This window comes from Alosa alosa, chromosome 8 (genome assembly GCF_017589495.1).
Source record: "Alosa alosa isolate M-15738 ecotype Scorff River chromosome 8, AALO_Geno_1.1, whole genome shotgun sequence".
Lineage (NCBI taxonomy): Eukaryota > Metazoa > Chordata > Actinopteri > Clupeiformes > Clupeidae > Alosa > Alosa alosa.
The window spans coordinates 5,566,641-5,594,509 of NC_063196.1; the positions used below are offsets into that span (position 1 = coordinate 5,566,641).

Sequence of the window (27,869 nt, forward strand, 5' to 3'; positions counted from 1 at the left end):
TTACCCGACTTGTTAATCTCACCTTCCACCTTGACACCGCCTGAAGCACCACAAAGCACAGACTATCCGGAGGGTAATGCTGAGGTTAAAAGTTAGCCCCAGGTCAGTAGCCCTGAGGAAGTCCCCCGGCGGCACAATCAAGCCGCAGAAGTGATAATGGGGATATGATTAGCCGCGACAAGCCTTAGCTCACCCAGCTTTGGCCCGAAAGTGGGCAAAGGGCTATTTAAAAAGGGTCCACAGACCAGGCAAGTCATACCAAATGGAAAAATTCCATTAGACAAAAAGCATTCAAATTTAAACTACAGCTAATTTTTATATTCGAATAAAAAGTAATTCCCAGGAATTTCAAAATGACCTGTCTGTACTTTAACTACCTGCTTTATTCACCCTCAATACTTCAGAGAACCCTTCATATTATAAGATGTTGTCTATTCCATGGATTTCCACACAGAATGATCAACTGCTACTGCCGTGAAGCTTTTGATATAAATGTATGAGTCACCATAGTGAATAGTGTAATTTCAGAATCAGACATTCAGACAGGCGTCCTAAACCACCACAGCGACCAGCTGATGAGAGCCTGAGCGGAAATGAAACCCAAGGCATCTGAACCTGAAACTGAACCTGCAAACACCGCTGGGGCTCTAACATTAGACTCTAGGCTAACGGTCGGACGGCAGTTTTGATGATCCCCCTGAGCCACACCCACGCTCACGTTTCCTCCTCTGCACACCCCACAGGCCCAATGCAGTTCCCAGTCAGACTATTGACCCTGATGTGCAAAATACAAAGTCTAACTAAAGCTAATTTAATAACTAGGAAAAATATATTTGTTAATTTAGCACCATAGGCACGACCTTCATCGCAAATGAGTCAGCTCAATGATCAAACACGCCAAACAATTGCCACAGTTCAAACACGAGAACTTTGTTGATAAGACTACGCACTTTGTCCGCCATTTAATTATGGCTCCAGAATGTCCAAACACCAAGGCCTTCCTCACACTCACACAACTGTTTAGTCTATAAAAATAAAAAATGTTGATAAGTGTTTACTAAAGCCCAAGATGATGTCCTCAAATCAGGGCTCTACACTAACATTTTTTTCCAGGAGCACTTGTGCGCCCAAGTTAAAAAATTTAGGAGCACAGACAAAAATTTGGGCGCAGTCAGTTCTGTACTTAACTTACACATAATCTAACATTACACTGCAGCTAACAGTTAAACATGCCAGTGCACCAATTGCAAATATTAAGAATGACCGACAACATTTTGCCTACTTTATTTTCAGTCTGTTCTATTTTCTTACATTTTGTTAATGTAAAATAATATAATACATTGCCATATTTGCATTAAGCCTGTATATCAAGTATCCTGCCAAATGTAGGCTAATTTATTTATTTGTGAATCCATCTGTAGCTAATCCAAATATGCCCATGGTGACCTATCTGACTACATACTGCCTAATACTACTACTAAAACAGTCCATTTTCTCTTCCACAAAACCCAACATAGGCTATCAAGGATATTTTCTTTTTTTAACCTTTTATTTTTTATTTGAAATATCTGCATTGATGAGGGCAGTAGGCAAACGCCTACTTTCAAGGCAAGGCCTACTTTCGTTTTGCACTTCAGCTTGTATTCGGTGTAAACAAACAAGAATGCGTGGAAGCCTGGAGTTGTCAGTAGCGTTCTACCTTTGAATAAAATGGGAGTATTACATCTATTGTATTGAATTACCTTTCCTTCTCTCACTGCATTCTCAGAATCTCATCCTGTTCCTCCTATATCCGATGAATTCGGTGGATAGAAAAACTAATTTCTTCAATCTTTGCATCTTGGCTGGCTAGTCTAACTTTCCGTTTTTTCTGTACGCTCTTGGATTTGATAAAAGCGACTACTAGCGAGTCACAACACGAAACTGCTAACGTTGATGGGAGGTGTAGTTTTTATGCTGCACTCGCGATGTGATTCTATGGTTTGCACATTGACATGGTTAGAAGTCATTCGCACCAGTGCGTCTAAATATTTTTTTTTGCACTCGCACGCCATCATTTTTACTCGCATGTGCGAGTGAAATGGGCGCACTGTAGAGCCCTGCCTCAAATGCTTAGTTTTTACCAATTTTATATGTTATTTAATTGTATAATTGTTTTTGATAATTTTGTGGTTTTTAAGGAAGTATTAAAACTGGTTTATTGGTTACCAAAATTGTTGCCGATTAATTAAAGACTTGACAACTAATCGACTGATAAACTTATTGTTGCAGCCCTACACCACTGTAGGGTGAGCTTTACAAAACAAACACCATCTTTAAATGGCAGAGGCTCACAGAGGTTCCAAAATCTCCCTTTTCCTTGCCACAGTACCTCATTAGCAGCTCTCTTTTAGTCTAAAACTAGGACTTAATCTGTGTACAAGATAACAAGGCCCAAAGTGTTCAGTAGAGTCATGGCACATTCTTACCCTAATGCAGTGGTCATCAAACTTTTTCTGTCATTCCCCACTTTGGAAGTGGGGAATTTTCAAGCCCCACCTGACCCCATCAATTCAGCAAAATAATGGTTCCTGTGTTGGTTTGGTCTGTTTATGACTACTATGTTTGTGTGTGGCTATTTTGTTTTGAATGATCTTGTTAAAAAAAAGAAGGACATTATTAAGATTAACAGAAAAAAACAAAAACAACAAATGTCCTCCTGTTCATCACGGCCCACCTGAAATGTCTATTCCCCACTAGTGGGGCCCGCCCCACACTTTGAGAACCATTGCCCTAATGCAACGGGCTAGTGCGTTTCCCAAAAGCACCGTTGGATCAAAACTACCATCTAGTGTAATTTTTGGCTGTCTCTTGGCTGCCATGGTGAGTGGTTTATGACGCCTTCGTGATTGGCCCGTTAGCTCCGTATAATTTGCCTCTTTGTTTCCTTGTTTGTTTACGTGTATTGTTGTTTATGCCACTGTAGTTTGTTTTCTAACCAGGCCCTGTGGATGATCTACTGTCGTTTAGACGCCTTAAAGCAAGGAAATATGTGCCTGAACTTATCCTAAATTTGAAAAGATAACTTATTTTCACATTTTAAATGGCACAGCTCAAGCCTACTTCTGCACAGTGCCTGGGAATTTTAACTTCCTGTGTTCTATTTCGTTTCTACTGACCGCCAGAGGTCATCCGGAACTCATAGAACCACGGTTACATACGTAACCATATGTGTTCCTGAAGCTGCGCTGGTTTGTGGCCTACTAGTTAGGGAATCAGACTGTTGACTCCCAACCGGTGATTGAACAGAGCTCCCCAGTCCACACCCACCACAACTGCTCCCTGGGTGCTGTAGAAATGACTGCCCACTGCTCTGGGTGTCTCAATTTGTTCACTGTGTGTGTGCGTGTGTGTTTATATATATATATATATATATATATATATATATATATATATATATATATATATATATATTTATTAGGTGCAGAGGAATAATTTCCCTCAGGGTGAAAAATAGTATCCATCTCTCTTTCTCTCCTAAGTAACAAGCAACATCAAGGTGAGGGGGGGGGATGTGCACTAAACACGACAAACAGAAAACAGACATCAGCATTGCGGCAGGACTGGTCTAAGGTGACCGAACATCCTAAATCAAAATCAGGTCACCAAATCCGCTACAATGCCTACTCTGTCTTCATCATGTATACACACACACATGCAATGCAATGCAAGCAGAATTCAAAAAAACTATGAAACCATAAAACATAAAATGCAAAACTTGTCAGATGTGTGATCTGAGCCCTGTACATTAGGAGATGCTGAATTGAATATGCATCATGACATCTCCTCAGAGGATCATTAACGTGATTTAAGTGTGCAGAGAACACCAGATATGATCACAAGGACTTATGGCAACATATCCCAGAGCGTACCAGATCACCATATCTTTAGAAGTTGAGCCCAATGGTGTGTGTGTGTGTGTGTGTGTCCAAGCTTCCAACTCTCCATTGCCATTCTCCATGACATGTGTTTCTGGTCACACACACACACAGGGCCTGAATATTTCAGGTATGTGAGGAAATGAGAGCCTTGTTTTGTAAGTAGATACAGCATGCAGTGGATACACTCACAGTCTACGACACACATGCCACAGTCTCGTGTGTGTGTGTGTGTGTGTGTGTGTGTGTGTGTACCCAAGCCCTTTCCTTGCTGGTATGGCTGTACGTTCAGAATCACACAGATAAAGTCACCTTCCCAGGGTGTCCACAACTTAAAGGGGTGGTTCAAGATTTTGCACATAGGACCTCATTTCCAAGTTAGCAAATGTGATATTTATCAGTGGAGACCGTTTTCAACACATATCATCCAGTCCTTCTAGTGCTAAGCTAGTGCAAGTCATCAGTATGTGTTAGCCTGCCACTAACAGTCTTACCCACTCCGCAGTACACCCGAGGCAAATAAATTATAACGCCAGACTATTGATGTAAATGTCTGTGTTGATAGTTTTATTTCTAACATTATTCTATCCATGCATTTTAATGATCGCATTACATTTTGAGGGACTAGTTTCTTAGCAGCTGCGGAATTATACTTGCTCTGATTAGTAGTACTGCGCCGAAAAGTAAACAGAGAAGCGTACTCCAATGGGGATACCTAGTAATAGCCTTGGTAATATCAGTTCGCCGCTGCGTTGCTTAAATGCCTAATACCAACTTCAGGGAACAAAGTATAACTATTGCAACGCGATGCGAGGGTAGTTGTATTTCTAACACTATTCTATCAACACAGACATTTACATCAATTGTCTGGAATTTGCCTCGGGTGTACTTTGGAGTGGGTAAGACTGTTTTTAGTGGCAGGCTAACACATACTGATGACTTGCACTAGCCTAGCAACTGCAAACTCTGCAATTAGAAGGACTGGATGAAACATGTTGAAAAAGGTCTCCATTGATAAATGTCACACTTGCTTACTTGGAAATGAGGTCCTATGTCCAAAATCCTGAACCACCCCTTTAAAACAAGATGTTCAACAGCTTTTTCACTGCTTCTTAAAACACTGTCTCTACGTTTGAACAGTTAAACACCACTTTCATCGCTTTGGCTAATCAACCTTAACAGCCCAATTTTTGTAATACAAGCCCTGAGTTAATTTGATCAGAGCTCTTTGATCATTTAAAACATTTTTTTACTTCACAACTGGTGATTAGGGCTGTCACTTTTGTGAAAAAATCCTGTTCGATTCTTGAGACATAATTGTTCATTGAATCGATTGTAAAATCGATTTTTCATGTCTAAAGACGTTTCAATTTTCAACGCCAAATATAGGCCAATCCACTAACAACTAACAGGCATTAGGATCTAACGTAAAGGGGCTTTGAAGGCGCTACAAGCCAGCAATATTTCTGATGATTTCTTGGCGGAAGTTTCGTGCACAATGACAAACAGGAGTGCAACATTCTCGAAAAACAATAAGCAGAGTGGACTGTCATAACATCAGTGAAAAACATTACTGCAGGCTTCAATGTGGCTGCGTTTACAATTAGAAATGTCAAACAAATTTCGCCTACGTAGAACTCACGACTGCACAGTTTGCATACCACTTTGTCTTTCTCCATAGTTTGATATACCCAAACCCTGAAGTGCTTCCATATCGAACTCCTCAAGTTATTAGGGCCTATCACTCGTCTCTCTCATGTCGCACAGCTTGATTGCGTTGTCCTCAATTTTTTGGCAAAAAACCAGCAGCACAGCAGCCGATTGAAACAGCTGTTTCCAGTGCGTAAAATTGGTGGGAATTTTCTTTTTAGCTTTCGCAATGCTTACTGAACTTTGGAATTCTTTGTTATTTTTATGCTTGTTTGTTACATCTAGATTTTTTTATTTGTTTAATTCGTTTAAAATTAATAGTGTACATATTTGATTAAAATCGATTCCCTATTTTAGTTTTCGAAACTTGTGTTGGTTGGTCCAATCGATTGTGCAATCGATTTTCGAACGTAAAGTGACAGCCCTACTGGTGATAAATCCAAACAATGCTAATGTTTTCACACATCTATTGTACTGAATTAGGCTAGCTACAGTATGTCTTAACACAAAGGCCTCTTCACATAAGAGTAAGCCCTAGCCACACAATACACATAGTGGGCTATAAATCATCACCAAATAGGGTATTTATACGCGACTGTAGTGCAACCTCATTGCCATGCAGAATTTCACCAGCGGCTGGTTGTTTAGGTTCTTCATTCTCTACAACACGTGCACGCACACAGACACACACACACACACAAACACACACACAGAGACACACACACACACACAGACACCAGCCAAACCAATCATTGGAGTGTTAGTGTTGGCTCAGTCAGGAAGAGGAATCTCCTCTGAATGACCAGCTTCCAGCTCAGGAGAGGAAGCAACAGAACAGAATAAAACAAAACAAAAGGCCTCCTCCCTGGTGACGACACAAACACGCACACTCACACTACACACACACACACAACTATATGCCCTGCAGCCCTTTGGGCAACACCACACGTAAAAGCACACATACTTCCACAAACTGTGACTTCTCTTCCTTTGACAACAGCAGTCTCAGTGGGGGAGGGGAGAGGCTGCGAGACGGTAAAACGACTGCCCTCTCCACTCCCCTGACCACAGAGTCCTCCTCCAAACCGCCTGTTTGCTTGCTCCTTCCTCTCCCCTCTTCCCTCTCTCTCCCTCTCTCTCTCTCTCTCTATGTGAGACATTCACAGTTGCAGTGGCGTGGTTCTCTTCGAGTAATGAGCAACGTAAACAAACCGCCTCTCTCCTCTCTGCCTGTGTCTTCTGGGACACAGAGCCAAAGCCGAAGCTCCACTAATACCACAGCTCTGACATGAGACCCCTGTGAAGGCCTCTGAGCGCTCAGCCAGCCAGCTAGCCGCTTGCTCCACATCAGACCAGCGGTGTGAAAACAAAAGAATGACAACACACAGCCCCTTTCCTTCTACTAGTCCTCTCCAGCAGTGATCACAGACAATCACAGACTGCTGCACACAAACACACACACAAACACACACAGACTTCTCTTCCTAAGTGACCCCCGATCACCCCCTCCCCTGGCCCTCTCCGTCTCCCACTCTCTCCTCCTCGGGTTAATGATCCAGAAAATCCCCGCTCTCTCCCCACCGTTGCTAACGCTAAAGGCTAACGCTAAAGGCTAACGCTAACAGCTAGCAGTTAGCACTGCTGCTTGCTCACCTCTGAAGTGCATGAGGGCCACGGGCTGGAAGGGCCCGTTGGAGCTGGAAGCATCCAGGACCATGGCGACCTCTCCTCTAGAGCATGCCAACATCCAGGGACGGGGGGTCCAGCCACAGGGGCAGGGGCAGGGGCAGCAGGGTGAGGGAGAGTGAGTGGGTTATGCGCAGGAGCCAGACTCCATTTTAGCACGGCACACTCTCAGCAGAAAATGAAGCTCTGCCGCTGGAGGGAACCAGCTTGAGCCAGTGATGTCATTCGGCCACAGCCTCGCAGCCATTGGCCCAGCCCAGTCACGTGACCCGGTTGTCAGGCTGCAGAGCAGAAGAGGCGTGGGATTGGCTGGGGGGCGGGACAAGGAAACTGATTGGTGGTAGGGGCTTTTTGGACTGCCTGTAAAGGGCAAATAATCTTCCCTCAGGAGAGAAGTTTAAAGCCCTGCCGGAGGAGCTTGGCTTTGATGAAGCTCAGAGCCTGGGTCTGCCAATCCACACTCACACTCTCTCTCTGTCTAATAGTCACATTATTAAACGCCTTTCCAAAAAGCTCTACTGTCTATTGTCAAAATGTAAATTGGCTTCTTATCCCTTTTAAAGACAGTGGGAAGGATATCAAGTACTGATCTCAAAAACACAAAGTAATAATACATTAATCCAATACTTTTTAAGAGTCAAATCCAATTCATCAGCCATCAAGGTCACGTGTGGTTTGTTCTCCTAACAGACATAAAATTACAGGGCTTACGCAGTCCTGAGAAATTAGATGAAGACTTGCTACACCTAAGTTCTCAATTAATAAAACTAAATGACGATCCATTCAACCATCCCCCAAGGGAATATCAGCATCTAAGCTCTACCATCTCAGATGAGCAACAGACAGAAGTAGGGAGAGCAAAAGAGAGCAGCAAGCGAGACAAAGACTCGGCACAGTGTCAGAAGTGCAACCGGAAACCACAACTACTGTACCTGGAGCAGAGCACATGAGCAATGGCACAAAGCTCACGCGCACACACACACACACGCGCACACGCGCACACACACACACACACGCGCACACACATGCGCACACCAGAGGAGGCTCCTTCATTGAGGAAAGGGAGGAACACCCTCCCTAAAATTTCAGAGAAAAAAAAAAGTGAATTCCTAATCTGATAAATTACTGTTAATATTACTATTTGAACACTTTGAATGAACAAAATCGTTCCTCTAGGTCAAAATGCCAACAGCACCCCTATTGCAATTGAAAATTACTGTAAGGAGGAGCTTCCTCCTCAAGCCCCTCATTGAAGTCCATTATAAACGCCTCTTGCGCCAGAGACCAATGAGCAGCTAGCTCTGCAAGAACGTTATCTGCAGTCATACAGCTAAGAATCTTGTGTTGAACAGAACGCTTGTTTTTTGCTTGTGAAATAAAGAGTACAATGGAATCAGAGGACAATGTCCATCTTTTATACATTTAATTAAATACAGTGTGAAGGTTAGGATCAAAGCAGGAAGACCAGTTCCAAAAAAAGATGGTAAGGCTAGTGTAGGCTACTGAATGCTACATAGTATGACAAATACTCATGGCTAACTGGTGACGTTAGCACAGAAAACAATCAGCTAAAGCCTACTGCTGGCCTGTCACAAACGTGGACAGTTCAGGGATTTGGTGATAAAACATTTTTTGATAGTCATGCGTTGTTATAATCATCCAAGTTATGCCTTAACAAACAATTGTTAAATAATGTTCTTGTTGTTAATATGTTCTTGTTTTCGCCGTTCTAACTGTATCTTTGGATGGGAACATTGTTAATGAATGTTTCAGACCACGATGCATTCCTTTAATGACGTCTTCAATAACATTTGCCTTTCGAGTATAAATTCCCACTTAGCTATTACAACCTGGCTTTAAATTATAGCGACTTCACTTTAAAAATAATAGCATGTTACAAATAACCACATGTAAGGTCTATTTTTTAATGGTAAATACATGGTTTTATAAAACAAGTGTCTATGTTTAGTATTATAGTCTTTTCTGCAAATGTATTACATTGAGCAAAACCTCCAGACTTTCCATAAATTTGCACATCTGGAAAACAGTATTTCATAACTAGACCTACATTCATACCGGTCAACACTCCCGTTTTTCCCGGGTTCTCCCGTATTTCAAGGTCATCTCCCGGCACCCTCCCGTTTTGTTATTTCTCCCGGAAAACTCCCGTAATTTGCATGGCCATCAAACTTCATTTTAAAATCATTGATCCATTCATTTTTTCTATTAGTCTGACATTTCCCAGGTTGCCAGATTGTGTATGAAATACACCCACCGTCGTAAGCAAGCGGGCTAGTTGAATGGCCTACTCCAGTTGTGAAATTGTTGTAAATGTAATTGATTAACACATCACATAAACTGTTATTGAGTGTTGTTGATACACTGAACTTGTGTCCTCGGAACCAAATCAGACAGCAAGCAGCTTTGGAGTTTTGGAAATAGGCTGCAGGCAGGCAGCTGGTGGATACATAACTGGCATGCGTAAAAAAAAAAACCTCCCGTTTTTGGAAAGCTAAATGTTGACAGGTATGCCTACATATCTTTCCTGACTTCCCAGACCTAAATTTACATTTATTTACATTTATTAATTTAGCACTATTATCCAAAGTGACTTATATATTTAAATTATATTATAAAGTCCATTGTCCTTGGAGCAATTTGGGGTTAAGTGCCTTGCTCAAATGCACAATAGTGGAAGCCAAGAATTGAACCCACAACTTTTCTGGCTGCTGCATGCTAGCCTAGCTCCTTAGATCAGACCCCCCCTGAGAATGTCAGAACAGCATTTATTGCACAACATTGCCAGTTAAAATGCTACATAGTACATACTGCTGCTATAAATGTGTCTGGGTAGGCGGCCTACATACTCATATACACATATGCCACCAACACCATCACAACCTCACATTTGCCACTAACACCAATCAAGCGCACCTTCCTTCCTCCGTTATTTTTTTAACCACCGGCCGCCACTGACGCACACACACACGAGCATATGCACATACGCACGCGCGCACACACAGACACACACAGTGTGGCTTCTGCTACACAATCTGGCAAGCAGAGGGGAAAATTTTACAGAACAGGGCTATCAATGTGCACACACACCAAACACACACTGTACACACAGACACAACACAAGTGGAGATGGAAGTATCGTAAAACACACCGGGCAGCAACTCAACTATGTGTGTAGACACTGATATGGCCTAGGCTATACATTTCAAGGTTCAAGGTCTGTGCACAATATGTGCTACAATTAAACGAATCAAACATGACGGACAGTCATTACATTACTACATCAAGTAGCCTAATGCACATTTTGTTATTTGTGGTTTTAAATAACATGGTGGTTGGCTGATCCCTGACCACTGCACTCCTTACAGGGCAACCTTGAACTGCCCCAGGGGAACCTAAAACTTCCCCAGGGGAACCATCTCAACAGTTAGTTCACTGCAAGACATTTTGAATAAGAGGATCTGCTAAGTAAATATACAAGCAAATAGTGTCAAATCGTGCAAAAGCCATTTTCCTTGTGTGCCGTCTGTCTTGAGAAATGTCTGATATCAGAAATGTTCATGACTCTGATATTAAGATCAGGCCATAATAAACTAACTCAACTGAATTTCATGCAACTGCATAATACATTTTGATGTGTGCAAATCATAAGATTTGCATTCAGTGTTTCTAACGGGACAAAACTCTGCCATTACTAAATAATAACCAGTGCGGTCACCAAAACAGAACACCTGTACAGCAGACTGAAAAAACAGACAAATGGCAGAGCAGAAAGATAGAGAACCACCTGTAGAGCAGAAAGCACCAAATCTTTTTTTTTTTTTTTTTTTTTAACCAACACGTCACAACACGTGCTCTTTACACCACAAGTTTATGATGACAGTGAAACATGTGTGTCACTGACGCATTATCTTAGTACAGCATAGATAGAGATTGATCGCCCTCATGTGATTACTCTTTCTACAGTTCCAGTAGCAGGCAGCAGGTAGCGCCAGAAGTCAGGCTACAGTGACACATGGCTCCCACCAGCACCAGACAGACTGCTGGTCTGATTTATGCTCTGACCCACTGAGCTCAACACACAGCCTGAACTGCTCATGCCGCTTCAGTGGATCGCCTACCAGCAAGATCCCAAATTAATTCATTCATTCATTCGTTCATTTATTTCTTTATTCATTTAAATGCCGCTTTCATCCAAAGTATAGTATAGTATTTCTATTTATTTCTTTATTCATTTAAATGCCGCTTTCATCCAAAGTGACTCATCTGACACCTATTGCAGGGTCAATTGGAACAACTCCGGGGATTAAGTGTCTTGCTCCTATTGAAAGCCTATCAATCTACGCATGAGAGAAATCTCACTGTGTCTCCAGTGTTAGAATAAACAGGTATTTTCTTTCTCAGTTTTGAAGATGAATGTTGTGGTACCACCCCTTTCCTTTCAGGGTGCGGAGGGAAAAACTGCCTCTGACTGGGCGCCCTGCGAGACAGCTCCTCCAGCATGCTTCAGCTCCTCCAGCATGCTTCAGATGTAGCTGCAAGCGTGATCCAAAACTAGCTTGATAAATGTGAGACCACAAACATATGCTGTGCTTGAGACAGCGGAAACAGACAAAGTGAGAGCCACATATGCCAAACCACACCAAAAAATAGATGCAGCTCTGCGAGCCAACTGGCACGTCAAAAATCAAGGCTCAGCGGTCCACATCACGGAGACTGACACAGACCAGACGCCTCCATGGCACAGGCCCTCTGACACAGCGGCTTCAGCATCAGATGGGAGGCTCATCGGCCACCACACAGGACAACAGGAAGTCCATTTACATGCCATCTGGAACTCGGTATAAAGATATTCTCTGAAACTCTCTATTCTCTGGAACTTAAGCTAAAAAAAAATAAAAAAAAAATTACAAAAAAAATCACCTCAGGTAAAGGCTTTACCACAGGAGGAACAAGAGGTAAAGGAGGCATACCAGCAATAATTAAGGGTTCATCTTAGGAACTAAAAGAGCTATGGTGCCAAAAGCTAAGTTCATGTCTGGACACAGTTAAGAGCCCTACTTTCTGGCGGAACACTACCATCACGAAGACTGCCAAAGCATTTTCTAACTGACTCACAAACAACATAGCACATATGGAGCGATGTGAAATAAAAAAAACAGCTTAGAACACCAAGATTATGGTCCAAGCATCCTCGTTTTCACTGCCAAAATAGTTAACATCGACCAGAGAAGTCCCAAGACTTAAGCATCACCAGTCACGGATCAATGGTGTAATAACGTGTTTGTCCAAGATACTGGCCAACGTTTTCTGGAGTAGAGTAACTCCACAGAGCTGAAATCAGTCTAGTCCCCAGCAGGGCCAACTGTCACCAAAAACTATGGAAAGAACACAAATAAGAGGCAGAAGTAGGGCGAGAGTGAACAGAGAGAGAGAGAGAGAGAGCCTGACTGTAGCCCCTGGTTCTCCAGCATAAAGTCCCATGGTGATGGGGGGCGGTGTTGGGGCATTAGGCTGTTATCTCTGGATTAGCCCTAAATATAGAGCACTGGCTAGGGCCAATCCAGCACAAAGTCTCTCCAGTCAGTGCTGCCTGCGGCCACATCCTCCACACTGCACATTGCATAACACAGGCCTTCAGACAAGGAGCAATGCTATGGACGCGTGATAGGCCACGCAACACAGCACCCTCAGGGCTGCGTAGACTACAAGAGGCCGAACTGGAGGACCTACCAGAGCTGCAACCTCAGGGTTGACCTCAAGTGTGATTTGTACTGCCTTTTCGTATCAACAAAGATTTGTCCATTTCAAACACTGCTTCGCTTTCGTCTGTATCCGGAAGTTTTCAGAAAACATGGAAAGACTAAATGTACGCAGAGTATGGAGGAAAGTTTCGTCAATTCCCCCTCTCTAATGCATAGACATAAATGAGCCTTTAGAAGCATATATGGGACTGACCCGAACTGGTAGTGTTTGGGGGACCCCTCTGAACAACCTAACCATTATAAAAATGTCATCATGAAATCAAAAAGATACTGAATGGCAACATCTCAGTTAGGAACATAAAGGTCTATTGAAGCATAAATCATACACGTAGTGTCTATAATTATTATCACCACCAGTGTTATCACCACCACCACAAGGGCCCATCACCAGAGTTATTTCAATTCATCCTTGATGCGAAGTTAACTTGTTGAAGTGAAGTGTGTGAAGAGGACAAATCAGATGGGGGAGGAAAACCTGATACTGGACCGTGGGACTCCATATGTTGCCTTGTCGTGAATCATCAGCCTGACAGTTACGAAACCAGCTCAGAAAGAACAGGTCTGCTGACCTTGTCTGAGGACACCCTGGCTAAACCACCCACATGATGGCCCACAGGGGTTGGCCAGAGCTAATGGCCATGCTTGCATCCCTGCTTTCAGTTCAGACCTGACACTACTACCACTTATGTTACACAAAAGACAGTGGTCTTGGTACAGTGCTTAGATGGCTAATGCTCTCCGCTGCGTCCTGAGGCTGCTGCAGCACATGATTCGGTCAACAGTGTTGTATTCTCAAGGCCCTCAAATTCCGTCCGCCCCGTTCATTCATGGACCTACTGCAATATCAGTCCATCAATCACCCTTTTCACCCTCAAGCACTATGCCTTTACAGCAACATACAGCCTTAACTACCCTGCGTCTGGGGAGAGAATGAAAGACTAGGTGGTGACACACTCCTCGGCCTTCAACAACACTGAGCATCCCAAAGCCACTTCATTACAAACACGCAGCCCTACACAAGATTATTGCATGAATATCCTACGTTGCACAAATGCCCCAAACCATGCAATTTTACAGCAAATACCCTACCTTTTGAGTGAGTGTGTGTGTGTGTGTGCGGGTGGGTGTCTGTCCATGCGTGTAAGCCCAGCTCACCTTTGAAGGCGGGAAGTTTCTGCAGCTCCCGGTTGTTGCTGAGACTGAATCTGGACGAGCTGGGGCGCTTGTCCTTCTTGACGGGCGTCTGGGATCCGCTCTGCTTCCCCTTCAGCAGCTGGGTGGGAGGTGGGACGCTGTTGCTGCCTTTCCTGTTGGAACCCTGTGCAGGTAGAGAGACCAGGCACCACAGTAGCATGAGGAACAGTGTGCCATCAATCAATGCTTCCTTTATGAACTGAGCATAATTGACATATTTTGTGAAGCAGACTTCGAAACTGTTCAAACCACAACAATCTGCGGGGGGCATCAACTTTATTCAAAGTACTTCACATATTCCACATCGTGTAGTGTGGCAGATTTACAATAAAAGTTTCAAAGCTGTTAAGGACAGGGTTCGAAATTAGCAACATCCATCAGGCAAATGGTACATTTCAGACACAAAATAATGGTTGATTATTGAGTGGCTGTTGAATCTGACCATTTGTCTGTCAGTGGTAGCTGGTAGATATTTCCATTTTAAAAGGTTCATTTCCAAACTCTGCTTAGGGGTTATTTGCAAGCCTACTACAACACCTACACTCATTAAAATGATACCAACAACACCGGAGCCTTCCAGAATATAATTAGCCTAAGTCTTAAAATCCATCTCGAGCACGATAAGGTGTTGGCCTACAGTTTTGTGTGCAGCTCTCTGGTCTGCTGGCAGACAGCCTCATTAAGCTTTGATGTAGCAGAGCAGAGTAAAGCAAAGGGCTGCAGTCAGTCATCTAATCTTTGCCTTCTCCAAGTGCACACTAATGAGGCCACAGCTTGCAGCGCACCGATTTCAATTTGAAAGGGGCAGCTGTATTAGCGGCTCCTCAGTTATCCTGTGATCCATTTGTCCGTGGTGATGGCTTGTGATAACCCGTAACTTGTGAAACGCCGTCACTTCCTCGTAAGATCGAGCTATACGTGTTTCCGGTTTGTGTTTACTTTCATCACAACACAATGAGTCGGAGAGCATGGTATTCACCGTGAGTAACGTAGCGCTGTCTAGCGTTTGTTTTTAGCAACACAGCAACATTGCTAGCCACTTTAACTAACACCAACGGAACGGATAAACAACACATTCCACGAACAACAAGACAACATACCCTTAAGGCATTGGAATCTGTATGAGTAATTGAAATGGACATTCACATTTGATAAGCAGTTAAAAGAAGAGTAAAACAGCACAGCTACTTAACACAAACAGAGGGCGTAGCTATGTTTGTTTTCAAATCGCAAGAACTGTCCGTCGAACTTGGGGGTCCTCTGGTTTGAACGAGATTGCTTCTCGTCAGACAACTTACTTGAAATGGGCGTGTCGTTGCATAATTTTGCATACCTTCCGGTTTTTCAGACAACTTACTACTTGTAACATGATTACGATGGTCAAATGGATCACGCCATTATAGATCACAGAGAGGAGCGGACGCACTGGATTAGGACCCCAAGATGTAAGGGAACAATTGGTGATGAGCGAGCGCACACACACACACACACACACACACACACACACACACCCCTTCTCAATCAACTTTAGCGACTAACCAATAACTGTTGGAGAATGGACACAATATATTATATCAACAAAGCAAATCTCTAATAACATTGCCACAGTGATAAGGCACAATATTGTGTTTACACATCCTGATCTAAATACCCTGGAAATGCAGAATTCTCACGGGAGCACAATTTGAATTTGCTCAGCGTCAGATTTGGATCTGAAATCTCCAGGCTAAAACCACTTTGCAACAAATTCCATTCTTATTAGTATTGTCCTCCAGGTGGCACTATTCTGCACTGGTTTAGGCTAGCTGGTCTTCCCTTACAGCCTCTGCCTCTACAGTCCCCATCAGACAGCCAGAGGGAGGCAAGTCCTCACGTCATGGGACCATGCTCATAAACAGACCACATTATTAAGTACAAATCTAACAACCAGTTGAGAAAAAATATAATACTATTACTATAGGTGGTGTTGACTTATTGCATGCGAAACCCACAGCACTCCCACCCACACCCACCTTTAACATAGCCTAATTGTTAAAGGAAGAGTGCTGAATGCAGCCTTGTGAATGACAATAAACTAAACAAAGATGACTAATGAGTCATTCTGCTCCAGATCAAATGTAATGCCTGCCAATGTAATGCCTGCTACAATGTCATTTGTTCAGGCCTTTAAAATCCATGACAATATTTAGATGTGTTATGGCTCCCTGAGGATGAGGAGAGGCTCCCAGTGCACCCTTATACAAGCCACCACCTTTCTGCTCATGTGCAGTTGAGACGGCCAAAATTATTCACACCCAATGTGTTGCCTTTTGCAAACCTACAGGCCAAATAAAAATTCACGGTAACCGAAATCTTGCATGAATATTCATACTTTTGAGCTTCACTGTAGGCCTACGTATAGCTCAACTGGTTAATAACATTGCATCATTGTGCAGAGAGACCTACAGTATGTAGGCCCAGGTAGAGAATGAATCGATATTACATTACATTTTGGCATTTTTAACCAAAGCGACTAACATGGTAACAGTTAAGTTTTAAAGCATATTATATATATATAATATAATATAATATAATATAATATATATATATATATATATATATATATATATATATATATATATATATATATATATATATACACATACACATACACATACACACACACACACACACACACACACACACACATTGCCCGAGTAGGCTTTTTCAGAATACTTTGCAACACTGACTGTTTATCAAGCCTAATACCAGTGTATGTGCTGATTATCTATGTTGTTTATAAGATTATAAACAGAACATACAATAGTATTACGCTTATTTAAATTACAGACAAGAGTTGATCAACTGAACCAGCTGCAAACTGGGGCAATGTTTGAGTAGTGCAACAAGGTCTGGGACTTTCAGATTTAGTCAGATTTTGTCCAGTGGAACCTGGTTAAATAACTGGATCCAAGTGTTTGTAGCTCCACATGCCCTGTCTATCAATTAATGAATAACTAATGGAATTGATGTTTAGACATGTCAATTCACGGCCAATTACATTTTTGTTTGCATATTGTAATGGAGCATATTAGAGTAGATAAAAAGCAAGCAGAATTCATCTCACCCATACACCCAGAGTAGAACCCATCTTTACGTCCACAGGTTATTAAAAAAAAACGGCCAATAGATCTACTAAGCATAGAGACTACAACGCAGATAATCTGAGCTGAATTAAGCCTCCCTTGATTGTGTGCCTTGAGGTTCCCTGAGTGACGACTAAATACACTCACACACAGCCGAGGAGCACATGACATTGTGTTGTGTTGTTGTATGGACAATGCACACTACTCTGACCTACAACATAGGGAACAACCCACACCCGGTCCCGTGAACACATCACTCCTGTCCTCTTCGCTCTCCACTGGCTCCCCATCAAACAACGCATCACCTTCAAAATACTCCTCCTGACTTTTAAAGCCCTCCATCACCTGGCCCCGTCCTACCTGTCCGATCTCCTCACCCCCAATCGACCCTCCCGAGCCCTCTGATCCTCCTCCACACTCACTCTGACCACCAAACCATCAAAACTTTCGGCGACAGAGCCTTCTTCTCAGCAGCACCCGGACTCTGGAACTCACTCCTCCTCACTTTCCACATTCAAATCCCGTTTAAAAACATACCTCTTCTCACAAGCCTACGACCTCCCCTACCCACAACCATAACCATCCCCTTGCCCTCTCCCCTCCTCATACCCAGTCACCCCCTGCAACTCGACCCCCATTGTGACTGTTTTTGCCCATATCTTGTCCTGGATGTCTGTACTATTATTATTCATTCTTCATTCTACTATTGCTCTTTTCTTTGGTGCATGTACCATTGTGATTTACTTTTTATTCATCAATTCATTGCTGCTCTTGTGTGTGTGTGTGCGTGTGTGTATGTGGTACTGTTGTCCTTTGTTTTCCCGGTCTGTAAGTGACTTTGGGTATTTGAAAAGCGCTATACAAATAAAATGAATTATTATTATTATTATTATTATTAACAACTAATGCTAGGTAATTAAGAAAGACGCTCAAGTTTTCAGCCGATGCCGTAAGCGGTGAGCACCGGTGTCCCCTGAGACGAACTGGTGCAATTACGTTAACGTTAGCTAGGCAGCAAGCTAGTAGCTAACGTTAACGTTACTGCCACCTAATGTGATGGGAAATGCAAAAAACACAACAGTCTTTGAAATCAAACAGTTCGAAGACGCTTTCGCCGAATTATTGGGCGTGGTGCACTTCCTATGTTGAATTTATTCGAGGCAAATCTCTGCGTCCAAGACGGTCCAAACGGGATGCTAATGTCATCTTGGTTATCATGTATGATAGTGAACTGTACACTCATCTCGGCTAAATTACCGGGGGGACGCTGTTTAGCTGGCACATTTATAGCTCAGTGTGATGGTTTTAAAGACATACTTCCATAATTTTGCTTTTAAAATGCATAATCCCTTACCTCGTGTTCGGCATTCTCTTGACCGCCCGTTTTGCCAACTTTTCCAGACTTTGGTGATTCCTGGAAACAAGGACGAAAAAGAGCCGGGTGGTAAGACGGCTAACGTCAGCGATAGGTTGTTAGCGAACAATAACTTAGCAAGCTGTCAGCTCCAACGGGGCTTTTGTAAATGCCTATTTTCCCAATGTGTCAACATGTATCACAGTAATGTTTAAAACAAACACATGACAATAGTCGACAAACCTTGCAGTAAAGGTTGCAACCACCTCGCTAACGCAACACCAACCTAGCTAACACAACCGCCAAGTAATTGGTTACCATAGTTAACGACGCTAGCTCTGCACCAAGGTAACGTAGCTTCATCCAGCTACATAGCAAGTGGCCACTCCTCAAGCTAGCCAGATAATTAGAGAACACCAAAATACATTACAGTTATTCAGATGTCACAACGAGTTTTATTTGACTAAAAACATAATATTCCAAACGGGCCAACAACGGCTGAACCAACAGTAAACTTTATTTTGCTAGCAAGTGTCATGAAAAATATGTGTCCTTTGACAAACTGATAGCAGGCTGTGAGGTTGGCTACATTAGCTTCCTAGCTATCAATTGGAAGCTAGCTAGCGAATACCGTGGATGGCTGACACCCTCGGGAAGACATGAGATGCAGGCGAGGCCTTCGCATTTTAGCGGATGAATTAAAAAGTAGGCACACTTTCAATGAAATGTACTATTATCAACATGACGTATTAACTAAACCTACCTTATCTTTTTTCGTTTTATTCGGCATTGCACTCATGTGTTCTTCCTCGCCCCTCTTTTACTCTCTTCACTAGAGCCCACTCCTGACAACTCTTGTCCGACTGTAGCGGTTTGCCTCTCCCCTAACATATGATAGGCTGGTACACTTCTGTCAGGTGACCCAGCGCTCTGGCTGTCAGCCTTACTACGCTCTGGTTTATCCTCCGAGTTACAAAAATAGTTCTAGACTTTTATCAAGGATCAAAGACTTTCTCCCTTAAGCGGGCAGAAATTTACGGATGTAGGTATGTAAAGTACCTAAATCCACAGGCTAACAATTTATATGCGAGTCCATGCAAGTGAGTCAAATGTCAACATAACATTTGCAATAACTATAATAGTAACTCACCGCGTTACTATCACGTTACCAGTGGCATTTAGTTTGCAGACTACATTTTAGATTTGAGTTTTGTTCGCGTTGTGCGTTCGTCCAAAATCGGCCTTTTTTTTACAAGGATCTGAAGATTTAGCGCAGGTCGCTCCCGAAGACAGAAGTCTAGCACCATCTGGTGGCCATAATTATAAAAGGTGTAACTTGCAGGAATGGACATAGCCAGGAGTTGTTTTTTTTACCTTGCTGTCAATATGGGGGGAAATAATCTTTTGATTTGTAAACATGTAAAACAATATCCACTCCATCCTTGATGTGGGCCAATACCTTCGGAGAAATCCAATTTTATAAACAGTGCAATCAAATAATAGTCTGAGAACGTTTGTACCAGTATTTATCTTCAACCTCCTACCACCATCACCTTCAACTACACTTTGATTATCACTTTAACTTCTGCACTCTCATCTTCTTGTGGTAGTATTTATTGTAGTATTGTAGTATTTAGGCTGTTGCATTATTATAACTTTGTATAAAAGTGTCTGCATAAATGTACATACAAATCAGAAAGACAGGCCAGGATATTAAAGAGGCTGACATGGTAAACTTTTATTTTGTGGGTCCCCCCAATTAAAGTTACAGTATCAATTTGATATGTACAATACAGTTGAACACACAAAAGCAAACCTGGAATGTAAATAAATACAAAAGCAATACACAACTCAATACAAAAAAAGGTAGACGTCATGAAGGAATAGCAGTTTGATCTGGTCAAGCCAATGGGAGGGGAATGAATGGTGTGTGTGTGTATGTGTGTGTGTGTGTGGGGGGGTGTCTAGGGAAAGACATTCCAGGAATCATTTGAACATCAAATCCTACAACCATTTACAGCACTGAAGTGGAGGTCTCCTGCCCAGCAGACTCCAGGCTTTAGCTTTAATCCACCTCCTCCATTCGGGACGTGTCGTCATCTCCCTCCAGAGGAGGCATGTCCTCTATGGGAGCAGCACTTGTGTCGTCTGTGGTCAGGTCATCCTCATCGATGCCTGCAGGGACATACAAGTTCACAGGGGTCAGACAACTCATACAGGGACCATTGTAACTAGTATCTAATCTAAGATCCTCTCTCAGCCTAGGAGGGCAGCCCAAACCTACATCTGCTCATCAAGAGGACTGAGAATAGTAGTAAAACGTGAAACAAATGTCTGAAAATCGGGATCTGAAAATGATGCAAGTGTTCAGTTTTTACCATGAAGAAGGCTTGGCTTTCATATACAGTATATAAATCTGATGTAACTGCACACGTAGGCCCATTTGGACTCTCGGACTAACAGGAACATGTCAAATACCCAGGCAATGTACAGGTTAGGAAGTCATGCTGTTGAATCTTATTACAACTATAAGATAAGGAGTGAAGTTCTCACCTAAGCCTAGTTTGATCATCCTGTAGATGCGATTGGAGTGTGTCTGGGGGTCATCCAGGGTGAACCCAGAGGACAGCAGGGCCGTCTCGAACAGCAGGATCACCAAGTCCTTCACCGATTTGTCATTCTTGTCGGCCTCTGCCTTCTGCCTGAGCGTCTCAACGATGGGGTGGTCGGGGTTGATCTCCAGGTGCTTCTTGGCGGCCATGTAGCCCATGGTGGAGTTGTCCCTCAGAGCCTGGGCCTTCATGATCCTCTCCATGTTGGCCGTCCAGCCGTACGTGCTGGTCACAATGCAGCAGGGAGAGGACACCAGACGGTTGGACACTGTTACCTGGAAGCACAGAGGAAGAACAAAAATATATTATTTCTAGTGAAATAATGTGAGCAGCTTAGAGTCTAATAACTTATTATGTCACATATGTTCACACACTGGAAAAGGAGTGACATCCTAACCTCGTATATGTGCATTTATTTCATGCACATACAACATGGAGGTGTGATGAACCCAATAACAATGAGGTGTCCTGAGAGAACCTCACCTTTTCCACCTTCTTCTCCAGGATGTCCTTCATGATCTTGCACAGGTTTTCAAACTGAGACTTCTTCTCTTCCTGCTTCTTCTTCTGCTCATCGTCCTCGGGCAGCTCCAGGCCCTCCTTGGTCACAGACACCAGGTTCTTGCCCTCAAACTCCTTCAGCTGCTGGACGCAGTATTCATCAATGGGCTCAATCATGTAGATGACCTCCAGGCCAGCTTTACGCAGGCGCTCCACAAAGGCCGAGTTGGCCACCTGGTCCTTGGTCTCACCTGAAACAAAAATGTACAACATTTTTCAACACAGTCCAGTGTCGCCACAATGGCATACTCCTCTGGTAGGTTATTTTTATAAATGATAGGTTTTCCTGAAATCGTTAAGCAACTACAAAGAATTGCAAAAGCCTTTATACTTATAGACCAGCTTTGTATGACTAAGTTATCAGCTAGTTCACAAAAACTGATATATTTCCCTAACCAGTGATGTAGTAGATGTGCTTCTGAGTGTCCTTCATGCGTGTGACGTAGTCTTTGAGGGACACCATCTCATCTCCGGTGGCCGAAGTGTAGTAACGCAGCAGCTCAGAGAGCTTCTTCCTGTTCTGGGAATCTTCATGGATGCCCAGCTGCAGAGATAAAACCACATAATTTTTTTTTTTTTAAATAATCGTGACTATGATTTTTAATCAAGCAGAGGTAAGTCGATCATAACTGATGTTATAAACTGGAAAAAATATTTTTAACTAATTCCACTGTACAGCTGCCATGGTATTTTTGTAAATGTATTTTCAAGGTCAAAGGCCTAATATCCTTGGCCCTTCACTTGATATTAACAAAATGTCAGTTCATGTCCAACTACGTTTTCACTTTGTGCTGTGGTTTTGAGCGTTATAGTCATGCTAAACCTGCCCTTATTTCAGTAATACGAATTATTGGAGAAGAAAAACGAATGGACAGAAGTGGGGTGTACAAATCCCCTCTCTTCCCCTTAATCCTTTCAGTGGACTCCGGGGAGGGGGGAGGGGGGTGAGTTTCTCAGGTCAGTGCTAATCTACTTGGCCCAGGTTTAGGGAGAGGCAAGCTGCGTGAGAGGATCAGACAGGTGGCAGATGCTAACAGGTTAGCAGGGCAGTGCCCAGGATGCTAACAATTGACTGCTAAGGTTTCAGCTCTCCTCGGACAGTCAGATGGAACAACGAGGGATTGTCTACCCTGCTGTCAGGCTTAAATGATGCTTCACACCACTAGCTGACTGGATTTGAAATTTCCACCACGACACACCAAACCGTTCTCGAGGACTGGAGAGATTTAGCCAACTGCTCAACAGATGCAATGGACGGCCAAGCTGAGGAGATGGGTGATGGGGCATAGACAATGTACCTTGATGTTCTTGGAGAACTGCTCGTAGTACTTCTTGTAGTTGTCCTTGTCCTCGGCCAGTTCAGCAAAGAGTTCCAGGCACTTCTTGACCAGGTTCTTGCGGATGACCTTCAGGATCTTGCTCTGCTGAAGCATCTCTCTGGAGATGTTCAGGGGAAGATCCTCAGAGTCCACCACACCACGGATAAAGTCTGGCAGAGAACAGGGATCACACACACATGCATGAATATACACAACCTAAACCAAAGTTGAGCGGATGACACTCTAGACATATATATAGATATATTTTAGGGTTATGTTCACTAAGACACATAATCTAAATGGAAAATGGTTCATCTTTCATTACTATAGAATCATAATACCATTCCATAACATCCCATAGAGGCTCTGTGATGGCACTTACTGAGGTACTCAGGGATAAGATCGTCACAGTTGTCCATGATGAAAACTCTGCGCACATATAGCTTGATATTGTTCTTCTTCTTCTTGTTCTCAAAGAGGTCAAAGGGCGCACGGCGGGGCACAAAGAGGAGGGCACGGAACTCCAGCTGTCCTTCCACTGAGAAGTGCTGTGGACACAAATCAGGAAACATGGTGCTTTATTCAGTGCAATAACCTGCCACAACGCCAAAAGTGTTATTTTTCCATATTGCTATGTGACAATTCTAAATAGCATAAAGGTTATTGTCTAACGTGCAGTCAACAACACAATAAATATTGTACAAATAAATGACAGATGGGTGTCATTTACCTTGACAGCCAGGTGGTCCTCCCAGTCGTTTGTAAGGCTCTTGTAGAACTCCCCATACTCCTCGTTGGTGATGTCCTCAGGGTTACGGGTCCAGAGAGGCTTGGTCTTGTTCAGCTCCTCCTGGTCGATGTACTTCTCCTTGATCTTCTTCTTCTTCTTCTTCTTGTCTCCGCACTTGTCATGGTCATGGTCGTGGTCGTGGTCGTGGTCTTCGTCCTCGTCTGAGCCCACGTCCTCAATCTCAGGCTTGTCAGCATCCTTTCCTTCCTCCTCTCCATCCTTCTTCTCCTTCTTCTCTTTCTCCTCCTCCTCCTCTGCTTCGTCGTCACTCACTTCCTTGTCACGCTCCTTCTCCACCTGTGAGGCAACATGGGAAAAGGTGATAACACTGACAAATCTGGCATAGAACATCTCTTTTGAACAGAGCGGGACTAAAGATAGAGCTAAAACAAGTTATCAAGGTGTATTTCCTTCAGTAAAATATTGAGGGACATTCTCACGAAGAACGATAACGGCAAAAAAGTATCACTCTACCCAATATGACTGACTATAACTATAATGATTATGACACCAGGAGCAATATCGTCAGGAATCACTTTTAGCATTTAAGTATTACTGACCACGGACATACTTACAAAAAGGGTAATAGGATAGCCAATGAACTGTGAGTGCTTCTTGACGATCTCTTTGAGTCGTCGTTCCTCCAGGTACTCTGTTTGGTCATCCTTCAGGTGCAGGATCACCTTAGTGCCACGGCCCATTGGCTCGTCTGTAGGTATAGACAGGAACATGTGTAGGTATAGACAGGAACAGGAAATTCAAGTTGATGTACCACATCAGTGGCATTCACAAGGAAGTGACACATTTCAAGAAATGTTTTAAGATCTGTTCACCTTGCACTTCATTTATTAAATCTCTTACAGTGTTGTAGTATGTATGTTTATGCTTTTTGCTAATATGAAAACTCCCTTTCATTTATTCTTTTTCTTCTTATTATTATTATAATTATTATTATTGTTGATATATTTGTTGTTATGATTAATATAGTATGTTTTATTATTATTGTATTATTATTATAATTAATAACGTAATGTTTATATACCATAAGTTGCTTTGGACAAAAGCGACTGCCAAACACCATAAACATATTTGCCTCATAGCAACATTACCACTGCTGGTTTTGTCACGCATAGCCTTTATCAGAGCAATCAGGCTGCGGTCTTACCTGTATCGACTTTGACGGTGAATGAGCCTCCAGCGGAAGACTCCCAGACATACTGCTCGTCGTCGTTGTGTTTGGTGATGACTGTCACCTTCTCTGCCACCAGGTAAGCGGAGTAGAAACCCACACCAAACTGCCCGATCATGGAGATGTCGGCTCCAGCCTGCAGAGCCTCCATGAAGGCCTTGGTGCCAGACTTGGCGATGGTACCCAGGTTGTTGATGAGGTCGGCCTTGGTCATGCCGATGCCAGTGTCGATGAGGGTGATGGTGCGATCGGCTTTGTTGGGAATGATCTCAATCTTGAGGTCTTTACCAGAGTCCAACTTGCTTGGTTCTGTAAGACTTTCATAGCGGATTTTGTCCAGAGCCTGTAAAATGAGTGGGCATACAGAATGGTCACCAGATAGCAATAAAAGCGTCAACAAAACACATTAGAAAAAATATACCTGATATTCCCCTCATATGCTTTGTTTGTTATTTTAATTATTGTATGCAATTCATAAAATAAAAAACATCAGTTTGACAGTTACCAGTTTATCTTGCCATGTGTGCAGGCATAAGGTGTCTCATTATAAACTAGGTGAAAGAGATGACTTATTGTTGGGACCATCTACTCACATCTGAGGAGTTAGAGATAAGTTCCCTGAGGAAGATTTCTTTATTGGAGTAGAAAGTGTTGATGATCAAGGACATCAGCTGGGCAATCTCTGCCTGGAAGGCAAAGGTCTCGGCCTCCTCCTCCATGCTCTGGTCCTGTGGTTCAGGCATCTATGAGGGGAAAAAGCCATTCTTTCAGGACAAATTCTACAAAGTTGCTATAAAGCAGATATAACTCCAAATATCATTCCCACAACATTTACAATTGCAATACACAATAATAATAATAATAATAATAATAATAATAATAATAATAATAAAGAGATTTAATGACTTAAACCTCAACATACGATTACAAATAAGGAGTCTGGGACAAAAATGGGAACCCAGTTCAGCAATTTGGTCGACATAAAAAAGCTGCACGTGAATCTACAATATACATGGGTGCGAGGATTTCGTGACTGAGTTATCGAAGTCCTTTTAAAATATCTGGTAGCCTATTATTGTCAAAATACATTTTGATTATAACTGCGCTTATAATCAAAATGTATGTTTAGGTTTAAGTCATTAAATCTCTTTATTATTATTATATTGGCGATACATATTCTTGAAAGAGCGCACTTATAATCAAAATGTATTTAGACTATAATAGGCTACCATATATTTTAAAAAGACTTCGATAACTCAGTCACGAAATCCTCGCACCACATGGTTTGGCGCAGCCAGATACACTCCACCTTCTGGTTTACGCGGTAAATTACAACCTTCTAGAAAATACTAGTCTCTTCCACAGGCGCGCATCTCATTCAGCGACGTTACTACGAAGACGCTCATTTTGGTGTGTTGTAACATTTCGTAATAACCGTTTAAAATACTGCTTACATTCAATCAACAAGAAAAACCAAACGTAATAAAATGAATATTAGACAAATTACCAGACTAAGCCGATTAACGTTAACACCCAACTGAATCGTAAATTCCAGATAAAGCTGCACGTGAAGAGTCCACTGGGGTTTGATAGTCAATCACAGTTAACGCTAATGTTAAAAGAATGAAATAGTAACGTTAATGTTTAAGTGAATATTATAACATATATTACCAGCCAGATAGCCAGATAACCACCACCTAACATCAGCTCAAGTTTAGTAAAGGATCCACAAACGTTATTCATTTTACATGGACTGTAATCTGTGTCATAATAATGACAGCTGGCAAGATAATAACATTAACATTACAGGCAACTACTTATCCTTGCTATGATAGCTAGCATCATAGAAACCTGGCTACTTGGGCTAGCATAGCTTATTCATCTATCGTGACTCCTCCTTGGGAATGGGAAGAGTAGCCTATCGTTATCTCAAGCTAGGATAGCTGGAAGATAAGTTAGCAATTTCTTTGCGGTGTCCAGTGTTGGATGCTCAACTGCCTTGCTAGGTTAGACAGCTCATTAACGTATTTAGATGGCGTTATGCGATTTGGGTAATGTTAACGTTTAGGCTACCCTGCAAACCATGTCTTGACATAATGAACGCACTTTGTCCAGAAATATTTGTTTCTTGTCATTTAAGACACATTGTGCAGCATTTTCAATAACTTACAATCAATGATACCATTTAACCCTGTAACGTTAACTTATCGAATGTTAACGTAGCTACTGATCATCACTTCATTTGAAGCTCATCATCAGGTTAACCTATCATTCATTATGTTTTCTTACCTGAATGAGTTCCCTTTAACAGCTGACAAAAACAAATTCTTTCAAATTGTTGCTCTCGTCACCCTCTGCAGACGTCCTGCCAAGCCGAGGTAAGGTTACTCTCATACGCTGTCAGTAATGACAAGTGTCCTGTGCATAGAATTTGGTGCGCTACACTGTGTCCGGTTTTATACTGCCCTTCAGAGTGTTCGAGAAACTCAGCTTCCAGAACCGTCTGGAATCTTCTCAATTCACCCCTACCGATAGGGCGTCACCGAGGAGGGAAGAAATTCGTGTCAATCATGCAACCACGCCTTTCCCTATCTAACAGCATTGAAGGATTTTGTAGGGGGTGTGTCTTCACATAGTTTTGTAACCGCCTCTATAAACTTGCTTTTTCATGCACCCACGTGGTTTAAAG

At 42.6% G+C, this 27,869-nt stretch overlaps 2 protein-coding genes across 4 annotated transcripts in view; both read right to left on the reverse strand.

Moving 5' to 3' along the window:
• LOC125299660 (serine/threonine-protein phosphatase 2A 56 kDa regulatory subunit gamma isoform-like) overlaps positions 1-19,607 on the reverse strand; it is a 45,432-nt gene extending 25,825 nt beyond the window's left edge. The window contains exons 1-3 of one of the 3 annotated variants that reach the window (XM_048251029.1): positions 19,473-19,607; positions 18,710-18,769; positions 14,192-14,354 (exon numbers count right to left, since the gene is read on the reverse strand). In XM_048251029.1, coding sequence (XP_048106986.1) covers positions 14,192-14,354; positions 18,710-18,769; positions 19,473-19,508 — 259 coding nt within the window. In that variant the 5' untranslated portion in view covers positions 19,509-19,607. Of the gene's footprint in view, positions 1-7,220; positions 7,451-14,191; positions 14,355-18,709; positions 18,770-18,952; positions 18,972-19,472 lie in introns of those variants that run through there. The other 2 variants (XM_048251031.1, XM_048251030.1) reach the window with 2 other exon arrangements.
• An 815-nt stretch (positions 19,608-20,422) lies between these two features.
• Positions 20,423-27,689, reverse strand: hsp90aa1.2 (heat shock protein 90, alpha (cytosolic), class A member 1, tandem duplicate 2). The gene is made up of 11 exons (XM_048251023.1): positions 27,470-27,689; positions 25,774-25,923; positions 25,157-25,523; positions 24,567-24,700; positions 23,932-24,288; positions 23,584-23,749; positions 23,181-23,371; positions 22,279-22,426; positions 21,805-22,073; positions 21,263-21,596; positions 20,423-20,884 (listed from the first exon to the last, which is right to left on the reverse strand). The coding sequence occupies exons 2-11, from the start codon at positions 25,921-25,923 to the stop codon at positions 20,775-20,777; spliced, it is 2,226 nt and encodes a 741-aa protein (XP_048106980.1). The 5' UTR covers positions 27,470-27,689; the 3' UTR covers positions 20,423-20,774.
• Between the last annotated feature and the right edge of the window lie 180 nt (positions 27,690-27,869).